Source organism: Rhinolophus ferrumequinum, chromosome 4 (assembly GCF_004115265.2).
Source record: "Rhinolophus ferrumequinum isolate MPI-CBG mRhiFer1 chromosome 4, mRhiFer1_v1.p, whole genome shotgun sequence".
Classification (NCBI taxonomy): domain Eukaryota; kingdom Metazoa; phylum Chordata; class Mammalia; order Chiroptera; family Rhinolophidae; genus Rhinolophus; species Rhinolophus ferrumequinum.
Window position 1 is genome coordinate 94258736 of NC_046287.1, and position 19177 is coordinate 94277912.

The 19177-nt window shown below is 30.8% G+C and overlaps 1 protein-coding gene and 1 long non-coding RNA gene across 2 annotated transcripts in view; one reads left to right on the plus strand and one right to left on the minus strand.

Moving 5' to 3' along the window:
- NBEA (neurobeachin) overlaps window positions 1–19177 on the minus strand; it is a 658659-nt gene that overhangs the window by 448763 nt on the left and 190719 nt on the right. The window contains 6 exon segments of the mRNA XM_033103847.1: window positions 1059–1227; window positions 4748–4855; window positions 8010–8140; window positions 10146–10326; window positions 12299–12307; window positions 17497–17650. Coding sequence (XP_032959738.1) covers window positions 1059–1227; window positions 4748–4855; window positions 8010–8140; window positions 10146–10326; window positions 12299–12307; window positions 17497–17650 — 752 coding nt within the window.
- Window positions 1–19177, plus strand: part of LOC117021089 (uncharacterized) — a 160798-nt gene that overhangs the window by 100203 nt on the left and 41418 nt on the right. The gene's annotated exons all lie outside the window — the stretch shown is intronic.

Here is a 19177-nt window from a genome sequence, read left to right on the forward strand (position 1 = left end):
ATTTCCACAACAGCAATAAAAGCTAAATGAGGTATGACATGCTTATGGACAACAAAATGCAGAGATTTGACCACTAATTTCTACTCACTTTTTAAAATATCCATTTTATTTATATACCATATGCATTTATTTAGGAAAGACAATTTCAACTACACTTTAATCCAGTGGTACGTGAAATAACCACGGGGTGATCTAGTTTACAAAGCAAAAAGCAAAGCAAACAACCTTCATATAAACACCTGGCAGGAAATGTAATTGAGAGAAGGCACCCCATTACTTTAAAATATTAGTTGCCAGAAAACGTGTTCATCATTTTCAAGCAGAGTAGACAAAGCTAATACAAGAACTCCTACAACATGAGCATCTTCTGAAGAGGAGAAAGACATGACCCAGGATGGTTCACTGTGGTCTATAAATCTTTGATTTTAGTTGAAGCAACTTTGATATAAAGTTTAGAATGTGTGTTTGCTTACTATGAATCTCTGATAGAATACTGATATTGAATATTAAAATAAAATATTTTGAATATAGAATATGTTGAATATAAAATACTGATTGTTAGATACTGAAATAACTACAGTGAAAGAAAGAAAGAGGGGAGGGAGAGGAGGAGAAGTAAAAAGGAGTGCTATCTGCGAACCTGGTTATAAAGATTTATATGTTTTATATATTTACATATTTATTATATGTTGGCTTCAACTACTCTATTTGAACTACTCTATAAAGACCTCCTAATTTCACGTTTATATAGGTTGAAAAGCAATACATTTAAAATATCAGTTGTTTGCATATTAAATAGTAGTATAAATGATTTGTATTAATAAATGGAAAACATCAAAAACAAAATTGCACTGATAAAATGAGGATATAGCAAATATTATAGAAATATCATTCACACATTTTTGAGGAATTAAAGAATATTAAATTGTCACTTATATACCACGTACTTGTAAATATTTGAGGTGATTATGAATAGGACCAGTTTAAATCTGGATGTAAAAATGAAATAAAAAGGAAGTAAATGATGGAAATTCAAATAATGTAAAAATATTCAGTACCTGTACTTGTTGGAGAATTTATTTCTTGTCTGATGTTTCTACCTGGTTGGCTTCCAGTTCTTGCAGTCTCTCGCTGGGGTTCTAATATATCGCGATACTTGGAAACCATCAGAACCGAAATGAAGTAAACAACAGCGAGAGCTAAGAACTGTGCCTGCTTGCTATCATCCTGTGTAAAACAAAAAGGCAGTTTTGACACTCGAAATTTTTGAAGTGAAAGTTCTTAGAGTACAAATAACTATTCCTATTTCATTTTTTTATGGGAGCCAAATGTGATATTTGACTTTTATTAAAACATGTTAAATATATATTGATAATCGATAAGTATCGTTTAAGTATAAATGCAAAACCCCAGGAATACATTATCTGAGTTATAGGTTGAAATGCAATTTCAGAAAAGGAGAAGGTTAAAGTTTTGCTGCCATGCCACAAAATTTTATTCTTTGTCTTCTACACCATTAGGATCCATTACTTCCATAACTCAGTATGTATATTTATACACTATGCACATGGCACGGGTTAAAAAGAATAATTTTATGCATCTATTATAAAAACAAAGAATTTTAAATGTTAGTAACGAAAAGTTAATAGAATAAAATTACAGTTGGAATACATATACGATTCTAACATATTAGTATCTGAGCAGGACTCTATATAATATAGAGAATTAAGCAACTTATAGATTGATTTGATGCTGTCAAGGCTTGTTTTTTAAGCTTTTTTCTTATCAGTCTGGAATAGCCTTTATTTTAGGGCTAATTTAGTCCCACTACTAAATTGTCACTCCTCTGCAATTTCTAGTAATGTCACACTGTGCATATTAGTATACATTTAATTAGGTATCTTTAATTTGCAGATGATACTTAAAGAAATGTGATGGAAAATAAATTTAAATATTAAATATAAAATATATTTTGCTTTTATATAATATAGAGGGCAAAGCAGGGGAAATATAAACAATGGGAAAGCATAAAACATAATTTTATACCAGCTTGATATGAGCTAGAAGGGTGACCTGACAGCTTAAGAAAAAACTAATGCAATCTTTGTACAACCAGATTGAGAAGTGCCAAGTCCCAATATTCCGCACTGGAAAAATAACCACTAAAAAAAACACTGCCAATATTTGAGGCTCCTAATTTCAAAAGCTCAATGACAAATGGGGTTCTTCCAGAGGAGAAGAGCAAAGTGGTAAAAGGTCTGGAAGGGATTAGTCTAGTTAGTAAAGAGAGGTAATACCGTGTTTCCCCAAAAATAAGACCTAGCCGGACCATCAGCTCTAATGCGTCTTTTGGAACAAAAACTAATATAAGACCCAGTCTTATTTTAATATAAGACCGTTTCATAATATAACATATAATATAATATAAGTCCAGGTCTTATATTATATTATGTAACATAATATAATATAATACAATACCAGGTATAATATAACATAATATATAACACCAGGTCTTATATAACATAATATGATATAATATAATATAATGCTGGGTCTTATATTAATTTTTGCTCCAAAAGATGCATTAGAGCTGATGGTTCAGCTAGGTCTTATTTTCGGGGAAACATGGTAACTGTCTGATACACACTATGAACTCGATGAACACAAGTTATGTTGCTTTGATAATGTTTCGTAAGATACATCTGGGAACACTTAATTCCTTTCAGGAAGAAAGTGAAGCACTACTGCTTGGTTATCAAGATTTTTCTATAAATCTTAGAAAAATTATCATAATCTACCATAACAACCTAATGCAGACTTTACTATCAATTTAAACATACTGTCACACTTAACATAAACTCTTTATGTTAGGTCTGATTGTGCCTCTTGGAGATAAAGACACGCTCCATGTTTTTAATCATTCTTCATTAAAAAAAAAAATTCTTTCCATAACACATTTTTTCAGAATGAATAACTCCCATTTCTAAGTGGTTAAATTGTTAGTAATTTTTTTTTCCCAAGTCTAAATTACAGATCAGATTATGGTAAGAGTTTTACATCATGGTTTTCATACTTGTGTTTTATCTATTTAAAAATTTTCTTTATTATTTATTAATTATACAAGCAGCACGGGATTATAGAAAATTGGAAAATAAAAAAAAGTACAAAAGATTAAAGCACAAAACAAAAACTATTACCGAGAGATAATCATCGGTAGTATTCTGGTATGTTTTTTCTAGTTTTTGTTTTTTATAAAGGTGCACATGTGCACGTACATACACTCAGCATACAGATGTAATATTTGTGTAATATAAGTACTTCTGTATACTGCTGCTTTCCCTTAAAATATATCATGAGTGTTTTTCCATGTCACTAAATTTCCCTCAAAACTATGTTGTAATGGCTGCATAGTTTCCCACTGAATGAACATACTATGATTTATTGGGCTGAAACTATATTGTTGGATACTGATAACGTTGCTAATTTCCCTGTAGGCATCTCTGATGAGCACATGAGGTTAAATACTTTCTGAGCAGGGACAATGGATAACAGAGCATCAATATTTATACGTTTTAACACCTACTGGTAAAGAGCTATTCCAAAAGTTTATCCAATTTCTTATACTTGCCAGTAACACATGACTGAGTATATTTCAACGTACCCTTGCAATGCTAGGTATTTAATAGTAATTTTTAGTTTATTTAATAGTAAATATACCTCACTTTTGCTTTAATTTGTAATTTTGACTGCTGGTAAACCTGAATTTTTATCATATGTTTATTACCTTATATTTCATATTTTATGTCCACTGCCTATTTTTGTGTTGGTACGTTTATAATTATCCCAGTGATTTATAAGAACCGATATATATAATATATATATATATATATATATATATTATATATATATTAGTGATCATTTTTCTATTGTATATTCCTACCGCACAGTATTATGCTATACGACTCAAGTAGACTTTAACCACTTTCTAAAGTACAAAGTACTCCATCCAATTTATTGTTAAATGTTAATTTAAAACATAAACTTTCTTCTGTTTCATAAATCATTAATTAAAATAAGAAAAACAGAATCTAAAGTGGCTGGTAAATAATAACTATATTAAGAAGTACTGCCAATATTGAATCTGCTGTGAAATACTGTATGTTTCTATGCAGTATGTGGAAAAGCCAATCTTATTTTTACTTACCTTGAGTAACTTATCATATAATTGGAGTATTCCATGAAACCCCTTAAACTATCCTTTCCTTAAGCTTTATTAAGCTAGCTTTCTAACTCAAATTCCCAACCGTATTTTTAAAATGCAGATTCTTTTTTGAAAAAAAAGTAATTGCCAGTAACACTATAATGAATTAATCCCTGTTATCCATAACACAAGTAACATTAATGATAATAAATTATTTAGTACCTAGATATGGAGCAAGGAATAAAAAAAGAGAGGAGTAGGTGATTCAAGATAAAACGAATTATAATTTTTCAAGGTTCTCCCTATTCTTTGTATACATATAACTTAAATCAAAATTTCACATAATTTAAAAAAACAACGTACCGATAAGCTTTCAAAGAAAGCTAAGACTAAACCATTTTACAATCAGAAGTATGTTATAAACCCCACAATTCCTGACATTGGGATGTTCCGCTGTAATATGGAGCTTTCTTATAAAATTTAAATTATTTTACACAAATGACAGTAGAAGGTCTTTTCCTGGGAAATCAAGTAGGTATAACTTACCACATCCCGAAAGACAACAGCACGGAGGCGATTGATATCAACATCCTGAAGAAGTCTATCAGGATCCTTAATAGGAGAAAGGTTACCTGGAACACTTTCTAATGGAGTCTTTAAAAAGATAGAAAATTGTTAAAAAAAAAAAATACCATAATACATGAACTTATATAGTAATATAATTCCTAATACCTCTAATTTCATCATTGAACTGGCCACATTCTTTACCTGCTTATCACTGGATAACATTTATGACTACAGTACTCTATTGTAAGACACTTTTTCTGTTGTCCTCTATTCTTCTCACAGTTTCCCTTGTTCTTTATCACCACGGCTACCAGTACAGACTCAGAAAGTCAGGTGAGACTGTGGTAGAAAAAAGGCTAATCTTGGACCTCAGAAAATTCGGGTTCAAATCTCTGCTGTGTGACCTTGGGTTTATTACTAAAATTTTCTGATCCTCACTTTCCATTTCTCTAATTAATAAATCTCTTTGAGTTACTAAATTTCATTTATCCATCATGCATTTATAGTATATGAGATTATTGTATTACATTAGTCTAAATTATATGTATAAGCATCTCATCATCTACAATATATCAGAAAAGGTAAACTTAAAAAAATTCAGTCATAGCCCTAATAATTAAAGCTAAAATACATTAAAGATCGTTACCATCAAAATTATTTTTATAACTGTAGATACAAAAATCCACAAATTTTATGCAGTGTGTCTATAGCAAACTAATAAGAGAGTCAGGTTCCCTGAAACTTAATCTAGTATTTTTCACCTACACAACATGTTAAGAATTGTGTGGACATAATATGTTAAGAATTACATGAATTAAATTAAATAATATATGTGAAGTACCAGATACAATTCCTGCATATAGAATAACTTGCTGGTACTCTAAGTAATTAAAAATAAATAGGCCTCCTTCTAATTCTCTATAGACCTCAATTATCATATTTCACTCCTAAATTAAGATGCTTGATTCCTTTGATAGTTATTTAGTTTTCATTACAATTCCAAAATTTGCCAGCAATATGATCTTAGGTGAAATACTTCACCCTCCATGAACCTCAGTTATATCATCTAAATAATACGCTAATAATATTTATCACAGGACAATTAAAGAAAATAACATTATTTACAGCATTGATGAAAAGTACGTAACTTATAGCATCAATGAAAAAAAATTATTTTAATGTATATACCCTTTTACAAAGTGTTTCTGTACCCATAGTGGAATTTGATCCTTATAAAGATTTCTTTATTTGAAAAGCTTATATCATTGCTCCTTTTTAGAAAGTATAAAACATGAGACCCAATGAAGATGCATGACTAATGCAAGTCCACACAGGTTATTACCACACCTAAATTAACTATGGTTTACTCACTAAAGTGGCACATGACGAACAATGCATAAACACAGGGAGTAAAAAACAAAAAACTCACCAACCAGGTCCATCGATTCTGTCCTGAAATGTGTTATCTTTTTCCCCTAATATTTCTATATTCATCACTTATTATCCATTTTTCATTGCCAAGGTTCTTGTTAGAGACACTAACTAGCTCAACTAACTACTATAAGTTTCTTTCTCATTGGACTTTTCTGTCCATATTCTACAATTAGAGTAATACTTGGTTGGCTTGACAGTCTTGAAAAACTCCTTATTACCTCCTGAATTAAGTACAGCCACCTGTATGATCAAAGCTCTCAAAAATGCTAATATTTATTCATTTCATGACTTCATATAATGAGTGGGTAACTGCTAGAGAGAGAGGGGAACTAGCATTAATTGAATGCTCACTGCATGTCAGGAATTATTAAGTACTTTAATACATTACTGCTTTTCATGTCATACAAACACCTTGTAAGTTACGCTGGGGCATAGGAGAGTAAGGAATCTGTCTTAGGTCACAAAACCAGTAAGTGGTATAGCCAGGATACAAACTCAGAACTGTCTGACTCCAGAGTTTGTGCTCTTTTGACACAGTACTCACGGTGCCATACAAGCTCTGGAATTGCGAAGTATACAAGATACAAAATGCCCTCAAATGACGTATAGCCGACTATGGCCACAGAAATAACAGAAGGCATTACTGCTGATGTGTTTATATTTACTTTTTAAGCAACGGAGAGCCCTGTGGAGACTTGTGAGCAGTAAAATAATATATGATCTAATTATTTTAGGAATGTTTCTCTGACAGTAGTGAAAAAGAAAGAGGCTCTAATACAGATATGCTAAATATGTGTTTGTTCCATCTGAAAACTGCAGAAGCTTGAAGCCAGAGAACTTTTTAAATGAATTAAACCTCTACTTCATGCCTTCATTGTTGAGCAAAAAAATCATTGTGTTAATATCAAACATCTAATTACAAGTGTAGCAAGTGATAAGAACAGGCAGGGTTTTATGAAAACATCAAACAGAAGAACCTATCCTAGACTGGGGGGGGGAGAGGGGTGCGCAGTGAGGGTATCTGAAAACATTTCCCTCAGAATAGCACTTAAGCTACAGCCAAGAGTTGAATAGATTTTAGCTGGGTGAAAATAAGGATGGAAACTTCAAGGAAAAGGAACTCATGCAAATGTCTGAAATAAAAAAAAAAAAAAGATTCTAGTGATGAAATGAATGAAGTCTATAGTGTGTCTAAAACGGTAATAGCAAAGCGTCAGTAAAACATATGATAGAGCTAATTTAGAATGAGAATTATCGGTACATCCCAAAATACTCTACGCTGTTTATTCATTTCGTGGGCATTCAACATATTTTTGCTGAATATTATGGGAATGTCTATCACCAAAATCACATCCATTTAAAAAGATTATTACTCACTCATTCAATATATATTGCTTTATTCATTCATTATTATTCATTCATTAGTCAATATATGTTGAGCTCTGTGAAAATACATGTAAGTATTAAAAATAGTGATAACTAGGAACTTTTCAGAGCTATGTACTGTTATAATCCTTCTAAGAATCCTATGGTGTAGAAATTATTAGTATCTCCATTTAAAACCAAAAATGTGAGTCTCAGAGAGATTCAGTAATCTTGGTAACACAATCATGAAGAGAAGAAGCCAGCATGGATGGAGCCTACAGCCAGCCATCTGATTACCAAACCCTTGCTCTTTCATTAAGCAGTACTATGAAATTTGTTCTCATAAACTGATGTGATTATATTTACTTTTTAAGCAACGGAGAGCCCTGTGGAGACTTATAAGTAAGGCAAATTATATTTAACGTAGAAAATATTTAGTTACCTTTGAAGCTGCTGTGGCAGTAATACTTTGGGGAGCTTCTTGAGATTTACTGCTTCCATGGGAAGATTTGTTCCCCCTGTCTCTCTGTCTCTGCCGACATTCTAAACAGTTTCTCACAGCAACACAACAAACTATTGAAAAAACCAAAAGCATATTACTAATATAAATTATTGACTTTGACATGCTGAAAAAGTTGCGAGGTTCTTTTTTTCTGTCTTTCTCTCTGCTTGCTCTATCCCATTATTATTTTTAAAGTCAATTAGATCAATAAATATTTTTTAAAATTATGAAATACAGTAATGAAAAGTACATATAAAAGATATATATAGTTAAAAAATAAAAACAAAATAGTCATGTACTACCAGCCAGCTGAAGAAACAGAATATTACCAAGGCCTCTGAAGCTCTCAACATACCCTTCCTTATTCTATCCTCTCCATCATTTAAATTCTGAATTTTAAGAATAAAAATTTTTAGAAACCTAATATTCATGTCTGATAAATTCTTTTGAATAATAAGACTTCCTATTCTATAATCTGACTCCCTTGGAGACTGTACTGAGCACCAGTCCCATTTCAGGCAATTGGAGTACGTTAACCTGGTCAAGCCCACCTTTCTTCACGGTGGGAAAGTCTACAGCCTTTGTCAATAAGCATTCAATAAGTACAAGCTTTTGTTTATCTGCTCATGTTAAGAAGCAGTAAAGTATGGCACCAAGCAGTACTCATTTTGGAGTCAGACCATGTGAGTTTGAATCCTGGCTCTGCCACTTATGAGTCATAATCTTGAGCCCATAATCTTGAGCCTCCTAAACTGTCTCTGCATCCTTTTCCTCAGATGTAAAATGAGTATAAACATACTTCCTTAGAGGACCGTTGTGAGGATTAATTAAATTAATACATGTAAAGTGCTTAGAACAGTAAACAGCACATATTGATATATAATTGTTTACTTCATTATTGTTCACATATAAAACATTCCTACGGATAATAAAAACCGATCTGCCAGGAATTATTAGGATAAAAATAAAATCAGCAGTAAAGCCTTGGAATACATTCAGAAACAAAAGCTCAGAGTAACTAAATAAATGATGGTTTCACGATATTAAGGCATTTAAAAATGATTTCTCTTTCTCACAATGTTCAGTCTATCAGTTGTTGTTAAACATCCATGGCAACGACCACGACGGCCCACAGTAAATTACCGCACAGCTCTTGTCAGAGAGATCTCTGTGTGGTCGTGCTCTCTTATAATGGATATGGAATGATTCCTCTCATCTTGGGCTTTAAAAAGTACCAAACAAAAAAACGTAGGTTTCATTCCGTCATTCTTAAAGTAAGTTCTTATTCCTTCCTTAGATCAGAAACAACTTCTCCCCTGAAGGTACATATGTGTAGATTTTTACATAATTTCAAAAATTATGGGTAAAAAGAGCACACTCAGGAATTTCCTCCCTATCTAATGTCTTGCTTTCTTACACCTTGCTCATGTTCTAAGGCACTTATGTAAACAGTAACTTTCTGGCCCCTTGCAAAGTCTATAAATAGTATAAATAAATGTCCCCTTACAGAAAGGTTAAGAGAAATATGGATGGCTTCTGCCTAAAGAACTGATCTAAATAGTAATTACTAAGAGTTGTCAGTGCTGAGTTTTCTTTACAACACAAGATAGTAGGTGAACAACATAGGTTCAGTAATGTTTATTAGAGTTAAATGTTCACTCTGAAAAACACAGTGAAACGGGCACAATTTATCTTTGAGCATTATGTGTATAAAACTATGCCCTGAATTTTCTGATACCGTATGTGTGTGGGCCCAGGAAAATTACTTTCTGTTACTAGTTTACCAAAAAGGAATTCATAAATGGATTTACATTAAAATCACTTCAATGAAAAATGTTATAGTTCTATTGATTTTGAAACAATTCAAAGTACATTAGACTCTATTTCAAATTATAACCCATTCAAGATGATCAATTCTATAAATCTCCACTGTGAAGATACTATAATTTTCTATAATTATCTCTACATTACATAATCATCAACTTGTATCATTAATACTTTATACTTTCTGTACCACAGAGTGCCAAAATACGAACCGATAGGTAATTATATATTCTTTATTCTTAACAGACTTACCTAGCCTTAGGCACTGTCGCATTAAACCTCCAGAAGACATATTTTTTTCAGCTTCAATCTCACTAAAATTTAGAGAGCTGGCAAATACAAGCACATCAACCATAGCCATCAGTCGGCTGAGGAAAGTTACCGCTGTCTCAGCTGACATGCCTTGTGTCACTTCAATGTTTTCCAACTCCGTCTTTAAAAAGGAAAAGATTTAAGTCTTTTTTAAATTTGAAAATGTAATACATGTACATACATACTATAGGTAAATAGTAGTTTTGTACATTTAGTATATTTTGCAAACAGAATAAATTATAATCTAATTCCATATATCATAAGAGCTGGTTATCAGTTTAATTAGTTTACCTATGAATTATCCTTGAATAAAGGAAAAGTCTATTTTTAAAATCAGTGTTAGATTTAAATGTCATTACTTGCAAAAACTCATTCCAAACTAAAGATCATGTCTCAAAGATTTTTAAAAATAATAGCACATACATATACCCTAGTTTTATTTCTTTTACTTTATTAGTCAACAAAGATATAAAATTGATCTTTCCTAAAATCCTCTCTCTTGTTTATAAAAAAAAAATAGCTGTTAATTTTTCTTTCCTATAAATGTATGATGAATAATAGAAAAGATATATGGCACTATCATTTGGCATCAAAATGAGATAACTGTCAAGTTAGAATGTATAACAATTTCTTATCCACTTGAGAATTTACTAAAACCATTAGGGATCTCATATGTACAAATATGTTTAAATTTTCTGAGAATAGGCATACTAGCTATATTGATTAACTTCTTCACCAAATGATAAAATAAAATACAAAGTAATAGGTATCTGCAACAATTTAATGTTTCATTTTGACATTGCTTATACCAATCATTCTACTTAAACACATTTCTGCTCACATTAGCATGGAAATGTCAGCAGGAAACAATGATTAAAAAAAAACCCAAAAAGCGAAAAAAACCCTCTAAAACACTTATTGGTACAAGATGGGTATTAAAAATGATAGGTGACTACTGAAAGCACTATATACTCAATTGTAAATGGAGAATAAAATTTAACAACATTTCTTCCTTCCATTTAACATCAAAACAGTGGTAAAACCATTGTTTCTAAAATGAGCTTGAAAATACGAAAAAAATTGTTTTCAATTATTGATTTACAATATTATGCCAATTCAGTACCTATGGCCTAAAGAAATTAGATTAATTCACTACTTGGATTTTTAAAATGCAGATTCCTTATTTCCTAGCATCTCACTGATACACAGAATCATTTCCTAGCATGAGTTAAAAATCTGTAACCACAACACAAGTTTATGGGGAAAAGCAAAAAACTGATTTTATATAGAACCTCTTTAAATCTCAGTTATCAAAATAAGATTTATAATAGGATGGAAGATCTGGACATTGCTTTCATCTAGTAATATTCTGGATAATTTTTCAAAATATTACAATTTTAGGTTATCTATACACATCCTCAAATAAATTCATCATTTCGAATTCCTTAAATTATTAGAAATCTAATTCACTTTATTAGGTAATGTTCTTATTTTTAAGTGTTTTGGGGTGCAGAAAACCTAATCTTCAAAATATGCTTTCATTTTTAAATGAGTGAATTACATACAGAAATTACAACATAACTATTAATTGTCCATATACTTTGCCAAAATGCTACTTTTGGTTAAACAAAATAAAATCTTAAAATAAAAAGCATCCTTAACAATAACCTACAATGGAGTTCTTATTATATTCTACATAAAAGTAATTTATAATTTTGATGAAATGTTATATAAACATAACATAGGTTTAAAAATAAAGATCACTCACATACGATTATGACTAAATCTTAAAATAACATATATTCCATCCAATTTCCTTTCATTGGAACCATTTAACATCTGATTGTACATATGATTGAAATATTGTTTTCATTATATTACAAAAGTTTAGTCTAAAGATTATTGTGGATAGTAAGATATTCATCAATACACTAAAAAATAATCCTTTTAATGAATCTTTTAAATATAGCGAAGATATGCCTAATGTTAAAGATGATATGGAAACTCAAAATATAACCAAGTCAAAAATTTCATAAATAAGCAAAAAGAAAATTTAAAACTGAAAACCTGAAAATTACTGAAGTAATACTAACCTTAGAACCCTGGACATGCATTAGACAAAACAGACAACAGATCAAAAAAGTACAAGAAAAAGAAATTATTAAAATTAAATGAAAATACAATGTAAAATTGAAACACAAAATAATATTTAAAAATTATATTTAATTATTTTATTAAAAGCAAAAATTCTCAGAAGAGATATTTTATAAATTACAATGATTAAAATATCAAATATTTAGACTTCTATTTATTTTTTCATTAGAGTAACTCTTACCAAATAAAATATAATATATGTAAATATAGTTAATATATTAGAAATTATGCATATTCTATTTTACAAAATAAATATCTTTTCCTAGCAGATAACTAAGGAAACATTTTTAAAATTAAACTAATATAATGTTTCTGTAAAAGCCTTAGCTCAGGACTAGTTTAGGTCGAAACGATTTAGGAAAATAAACTATTTATACCAAACTTCCAGAATTTTCATTAATGAAACATGTTATAATTTGTTTCCTACAGTATTTGGAGCTCTTCCTATAGATCAACCTCCCATAAGTAAATGAAAGAATAGAATATTCAAATGATTAAAACTTAAAAATCACTTTTCTTTGCTAGAAAAAAATTATATTGATACACTAAATGAGGTCTGCATGTGAACTAAGCTAATACATAGATATTGCACTCAGTTTCAGAATCTTAAGAATTATATTCAATATATTCAAAAATTTTAATAGAATTAAGTTCACAATAAAAGTCAACAAATCCTATTCTCTGATTTTTGACAATAAATATACGTAAGCATAAATTTCAAAACACACTTTTTTCATGGTATATTTTATGGGAAAACATAAAAGCATCCTGTGAATATTAAAATATGATCAGTGGTATGAGACAAAACAAAAAAATAATATTTTTTCCAAATCTATTAACTACATATTGTGACAAGGCAAGAAAACACAAAATACAATTAAGACCTTGTCATCATTTTTTTAACAACAATGTTGCTCTTCTTTCTTATGATCATGAAACTATTAGGAAAGTCAGAAACATCAGTCTCTACTATTTTTCTGTAACAGAAAATTAAACCATATATGACAATGAATTAATTCTAAACATTCAGTATTCTGGATGGTTGACCACAATGGTCAACTTAAAATCATTAAATGATTATGCAATTCGTAGTTGATCCATATTCATTGCTTCTCCTCATTTTTTTTCTCTAATTCCTTGCTTTCATTGATGACCAACTTGAACAATGTATAGAGAACAAATGAAAGGATTCAACTAACTGGTCATGGAAACAGCAACTCCAAAAAAGTCAAAACAAAAACAATGCTCCTTCCTACAATCAACGATCAGTCAAATTACACCCGAAGGGGTCTAATTCCCAACCCCAGCCCCAAGTACTAAAATTAAAACTGTTAATAACTAAATTGTCTCAAGTATCCTATTTTAAACTTCAGACTTCTGAATACGACAGGCTTATTTTATAAATGGGAAAATTTTTCTATCATTATACAATTCTGAATAAACAGTACCGAAAGAACTAAAGAGCCTTCTTCATCTAGAGCGCTTTACATATATTAGTTAACAATTTTCACAAACTCCCTAAAGGATAAGTATAATTAACACTATTTAATAATGAAGAAATTGAAGTTGAGGTCATATCTAGTAAGTTGTAGAAAATAGGTTAAAATACAAGATTTATCTCATACTAAAACCCATATACCTTATACTAAATTTAACTTCAAAAAGATCATATCTGAGTCTCACTGATAACAGGAAATATGTCTGTTTTTTATTATAAGGAGTAAATTATCTGAAATCCACATTTATACTGGGAAATGCGAAAGACATATTCCTGGGTTGAGCTTTGTGCCATGTTCTTTTTAAATAAGAATCTATAGAGTATTTAGCATTCTACTTACCCTCTCAAAATTAAATACAATTTCAACATTAGATATGTCAAATGCTAAAAATAATGAATATGGCTGAGAGTGAAAAGTTACATATCTCCTAATAGAACATAATGACTGCAACATTCAATGAAATTGTTTTTAAAAATTAAACTTCAATAAATATTCAGTAAGTCAAATTCACATTCTTGTTTAATAGGAAAGAATGGATTTTATCTTATGCTCTAACTCGAATTTTCAATGGTCAGTAATAATAAAGTTTTCACACTAAAACATTATCCAGGTACTCTGATATTTGTGTTATTTGAAGATTATGCTCCAAGTTAGTGGTCAGCAAACTGTGACCCACACGTCAAATCTGCCCCACTGCCTGTTTTTATAAATAAAGTTTTATTGAAGCACATCCATACCTGTTCCTTTATGTAACTGTCTACGGCTGCTTTTATATACAATAGCATATTTTTTCATTAAATGCATATCTGTATGTAATGCATGCATATTTTTAAAAAGTCCACAAACTTAAACAAAATTACCAGATCACTGAAACATTAATTTCAAACGTTTCTATCTCTCTTTATATATCTAGGCTTAAAATTCTAGTGGCATCTACATGACAATGTTTCCCTTTGGTAATCTGTATATCATCAATGTTTCCCTTTTGGACTTATTCCTTCCAAAATTCTCTTTTGGTTTTTCGTATTTTAAAACTAAGTCAAAGAGCTCCATATCTTCCAAATTACATTATCTTGTAATTTGCTTCTTTATCCACCTTCCTCCTTCCTAACTTTTTTCCCTCTGCTATATTACAATCTTTAACAAGAATATTATACAACCAATGAACAGAAAACAACACCTCGCAGTCAGCACCAATCATGTTTCTACCAGTATAAAGTGAGAGAAGGTTCTGATTGTTTCTTTTAAGGGAGCAATTTAATCAAAGAACATATAATCAGCTATGTTGTATAACCAGCAATAGACACAATCAGCTAATGGATCAAAATAATAGAAACATAGAGACAGAGAAAATGAAGAAAAGTGTCTACAACTGAATGAATTCCCAAGTCTATAGAAAACCGTCTAGACAATAATTGGTTTCAAATTCCAAACTGTAGTGGTCAAAACTGCACAGGTAATAAGTACCTCAAAATGTCACTATCTTTACTGTACATTCGTTATAAAATAAAAACTAAGCAAACATGGAAAGTGAAATAGTATATTACTCATAATGTTAATTGATAATATACTTTATTAATTGAATATGTTCTCTATCTTGATAGAGACATTTTAGCTTTAAAATTTGGAAGACTATTTGGTAATGTGAGTATGTCAAACCTATACAAATTTTAATACCTACTACTAAATTCACATAAAGACCACTTTCTGCCCTGCACAAAATTTTAAAATAATAATATATTTAAAGTGAATTCCAATACAACCTTTTAAAAGTTTTGGACAACAAGTAATAATTTATTTATAAGAACTAAAACAAAATTTATATGAAGAAAAAAATACCAGGAGGAAAACTTTTGATTTACTCAGTTTTTAATGTACAGAAGGGGCAAAAATTCTCCCTGCCCCATTTTTTAAAATCATACACAATTCTCAATTTATTGGCATCTGGTACAAATCACCAGAGGAAATCAGAGATTGAAGAGAAGGGAAGTTACACCAATCTCACAGGATAACTGCACTATGCGGACACCATCAACCATTTTTCTTCCTGGCTCCATTTCCTTGCATCAGTAAGTCAAATTCAAGTTCAATGTATAATAGGACAGAATGAATTTATCTTAAGCTCTAAACTGAATTTTCAACGGTAATAAGTACTAAAGTTGCACACTACAATATTATACTATGATACTAATATTTATTCCTAATTCCATAAAATAACTTCATGAAAGCCCCCATAACGACCTGTCCTGCTGCCCTTGCTCCTGAACTAGCCTGCTTGCCTTTGTAGACTTTGAGAAAGTTATAGATGAAACTGAACTATATGTGCCTGTGAGGAAAAGGACTATTGAGAATACAATCTTTTGCTGCTAATACTTAAGTTTCAAAGATGATTTGGGGGTGGTGGCATTGACAAAAGAATAGTGAAAGAAAAAGAATCATGTGGAAAAAGCTTGTAAATGATGAAATAAAGCCAGAGATCAATTTGGAAACACTATCTCACCAAGTAAAATACATCTTAAAAAAACAGCAGGTTTCCCTCTAGAGAAAGCATATTTTAGGGGCTTAAAGATGAGTTTCCAATACAGTAGCAAGAACACAGGTATATGGGAAGCACAGTTCTCTATTCTTTCTCATCTCAGCAAGTAGCTATACAGTCGAGTTTTCTGATATATACAGATCAGAGATATTTTTTAAAGTGACAACTAAAATATAAAGTTAGCACTGACCTATCGTATTTTAAATGACATATATAATTAACATTAAATGCCTTTCAAACTATGATAGTGCAACAGCACCACACAAATGTTATCCTTACAATGGATTACTGTGTTTTATAAACACTTCAATGTTTTATATAGAAAGAGAGCCAAAGCTGTATTTTTAAAAATAAATATTGAACCAGTAAATAAAATCGGATAAAAATGCTATTAGAGGCCATGTGACTAACATCAAGTTTTCTGAGGCTTTTAAGGATTATAAAATTTTTTAAAATAGCATATAAATGGTATGCTTTTTACACTCTTTCTATCTGAGATGCCCAAGTTTTAAATAAGAAACACTCTAAGAACAATTACTTTGGTTCCCTTTTGGAAGAAAATTGCTGGCTTTTAGAGCAATCTCAGAGAACTGGAAGGTAAAACTCCTATATATAGTTTAAAATAATATTAAGTTTAAGAATAACATTTCAAGTAATTTATGAGACTTTGCATATCTAATAATGACTTTTTCTAAATTTAGATTCATGACTCTAATTCGTATACAATAAATATATACTTGTATTTAGAACTTCAGGATTTACAGAACAAGAATTTTAATAATTTATTATATTTGAAGGGATAAACAATATATAGAAAATAAAGTTAAATCATTGACAGTTACGGCTCTTCCTAAGAAGTATTCATCAGAATTATCAGAGAAATATTTTCATAAATACACGTCTGAACCCAACACTGACAAATAAAAGAAGCAGAAATATAAATGTAACTATATATTTATAAATATAATTTCATGTGGCTAAAAGTTTCCTTAGATGAACTTGTCTTGTTAAAATCCATCTGTTTTACAATACAGAAAACGACTGGCATGCGCTAGTCTTGTAATTATACAATATAACCACTAGATGGAGGCAAAGTACTTACAGTTGGTGATGTAGCCGCAGAGAGCAAAGGTAAAATTCCTCCACAAGCAATGATGATGTTGTCTACCATTTGGGAAATGAGGTGAATTGTGTTATGTACAAAAATGATATTTTCATTGCTATTGACAAAATCCATTACAGACTTTGTGGAATGGCTGAAAAATAGCAGAAAAACAAAACACATGAACAGTTTCTTGGCTTAAGAATGAGAAGTTTAGACAGTGTATTTATAATAACATTTTTAAAGTGAAAAATAGTGAAAAGCTAGGCAAATTTAAAATAAAGTTATTAGAAAAAAAATTTACAACTGAGATGTAATGTTACCAAAATTTAGCTACACAGGGTTATTTTGTGTCTAAGTGTATTACCTCATTATTTTGTTTCCGATATAAAAACACAATGTAATAGCCAGATTCAAAGACATGTGACTAGATCAATGACATTTGGCTAAAAAAATTTATTTTTGCCAAAGCTTTTTGTTCTGTGGTGAAAGGCAGAACAACTGGATAGTTAAGTGAACGTTTTACTGCCTTTTAAGCAGTTTAAGTTTGTTACATCAACAGCCTGCAGCCCCTACCTCTGACCAGCCATAATGAGAAAATGTGTACTGCTAGTCACAGAAGTGACATGATAGAGGGTACAAATTAGTAAAAATTCAAGGACTTATTGAATAAAAAAGAGAAAAGCCCTCAAAGATCAGCAGTGGAGCTTTCCCATACAAAACATGCTATGCAGATATTCAGAGAACTATACTACTTTAGTTTGGTATTAGTCAAGAATATGAACTACTAATATTTTCTAATGGGGAAAAACAGAAATTACTCCACGATCAAATTTAAGTCAATGATTGTCACCTCTTTAGAATTGTAAAATATCACCTATTATATCTTAGATCTCAAGACGTTTTCCCTTGTCCTAAATACAAAGTGCAATCTTTTTAAAATTTTAAATTAGATAAAAAATGTGTTTGGGGAATTTTATAAGAGCCCTTGAAAGAAAAAAAAAAGACATACAATATGTTAATGGAAGGAAAATGGAGTATCACTCACTTGGGGTCTACTAATATTGTAATTAGTAAATTACACTATATATTTCCACACATTGATATTCGTTTTAACAGTGATGTATTTCATGTTTTCCAGTTTCCTTATTTACCATACGTAGGTAATTTGGCATATAACAACACTAGCAATAAAAAGACCTTTGTTTTTATACATGAGTAGACTTAAGGACAAATTGATCAAATAAAATCAGAAGTACCAACTTTCCATGGCAGACATTGGCTGCTTCCACAATAGTTATTCTTTCCTTCCTGCTAACATCATCTAGATTTTGTTCTGTTATTGAACTAGGTCAGGTATAGGACAGGTTGGCTTCACCCCAGATAACTAGTGTTGCTTTGTATGGGTCAGCCATTCTAATCCCAATCCTTTGGCTGGTGATTGACTTAGAGGAGAGCATATGATCCTGCTGGCACATGAGACATGGGGGGAGGGGGAGGATTTCTTGAGAGGCTTCTTTTAGGAGGAGGAAGAGAAAGAGGAGGAGGAGGAGGAGGAGGAGGAGGAGAAAAAAAAGAAGAGAGAGAGGAGAATATAAGGAGAAAAACAAAGGGAAGAAGGAAATGGAGCAGGAAGATGAGCCCCTGCCCTCTAGCTTGGGAAAGTGTCCTACATGGATTT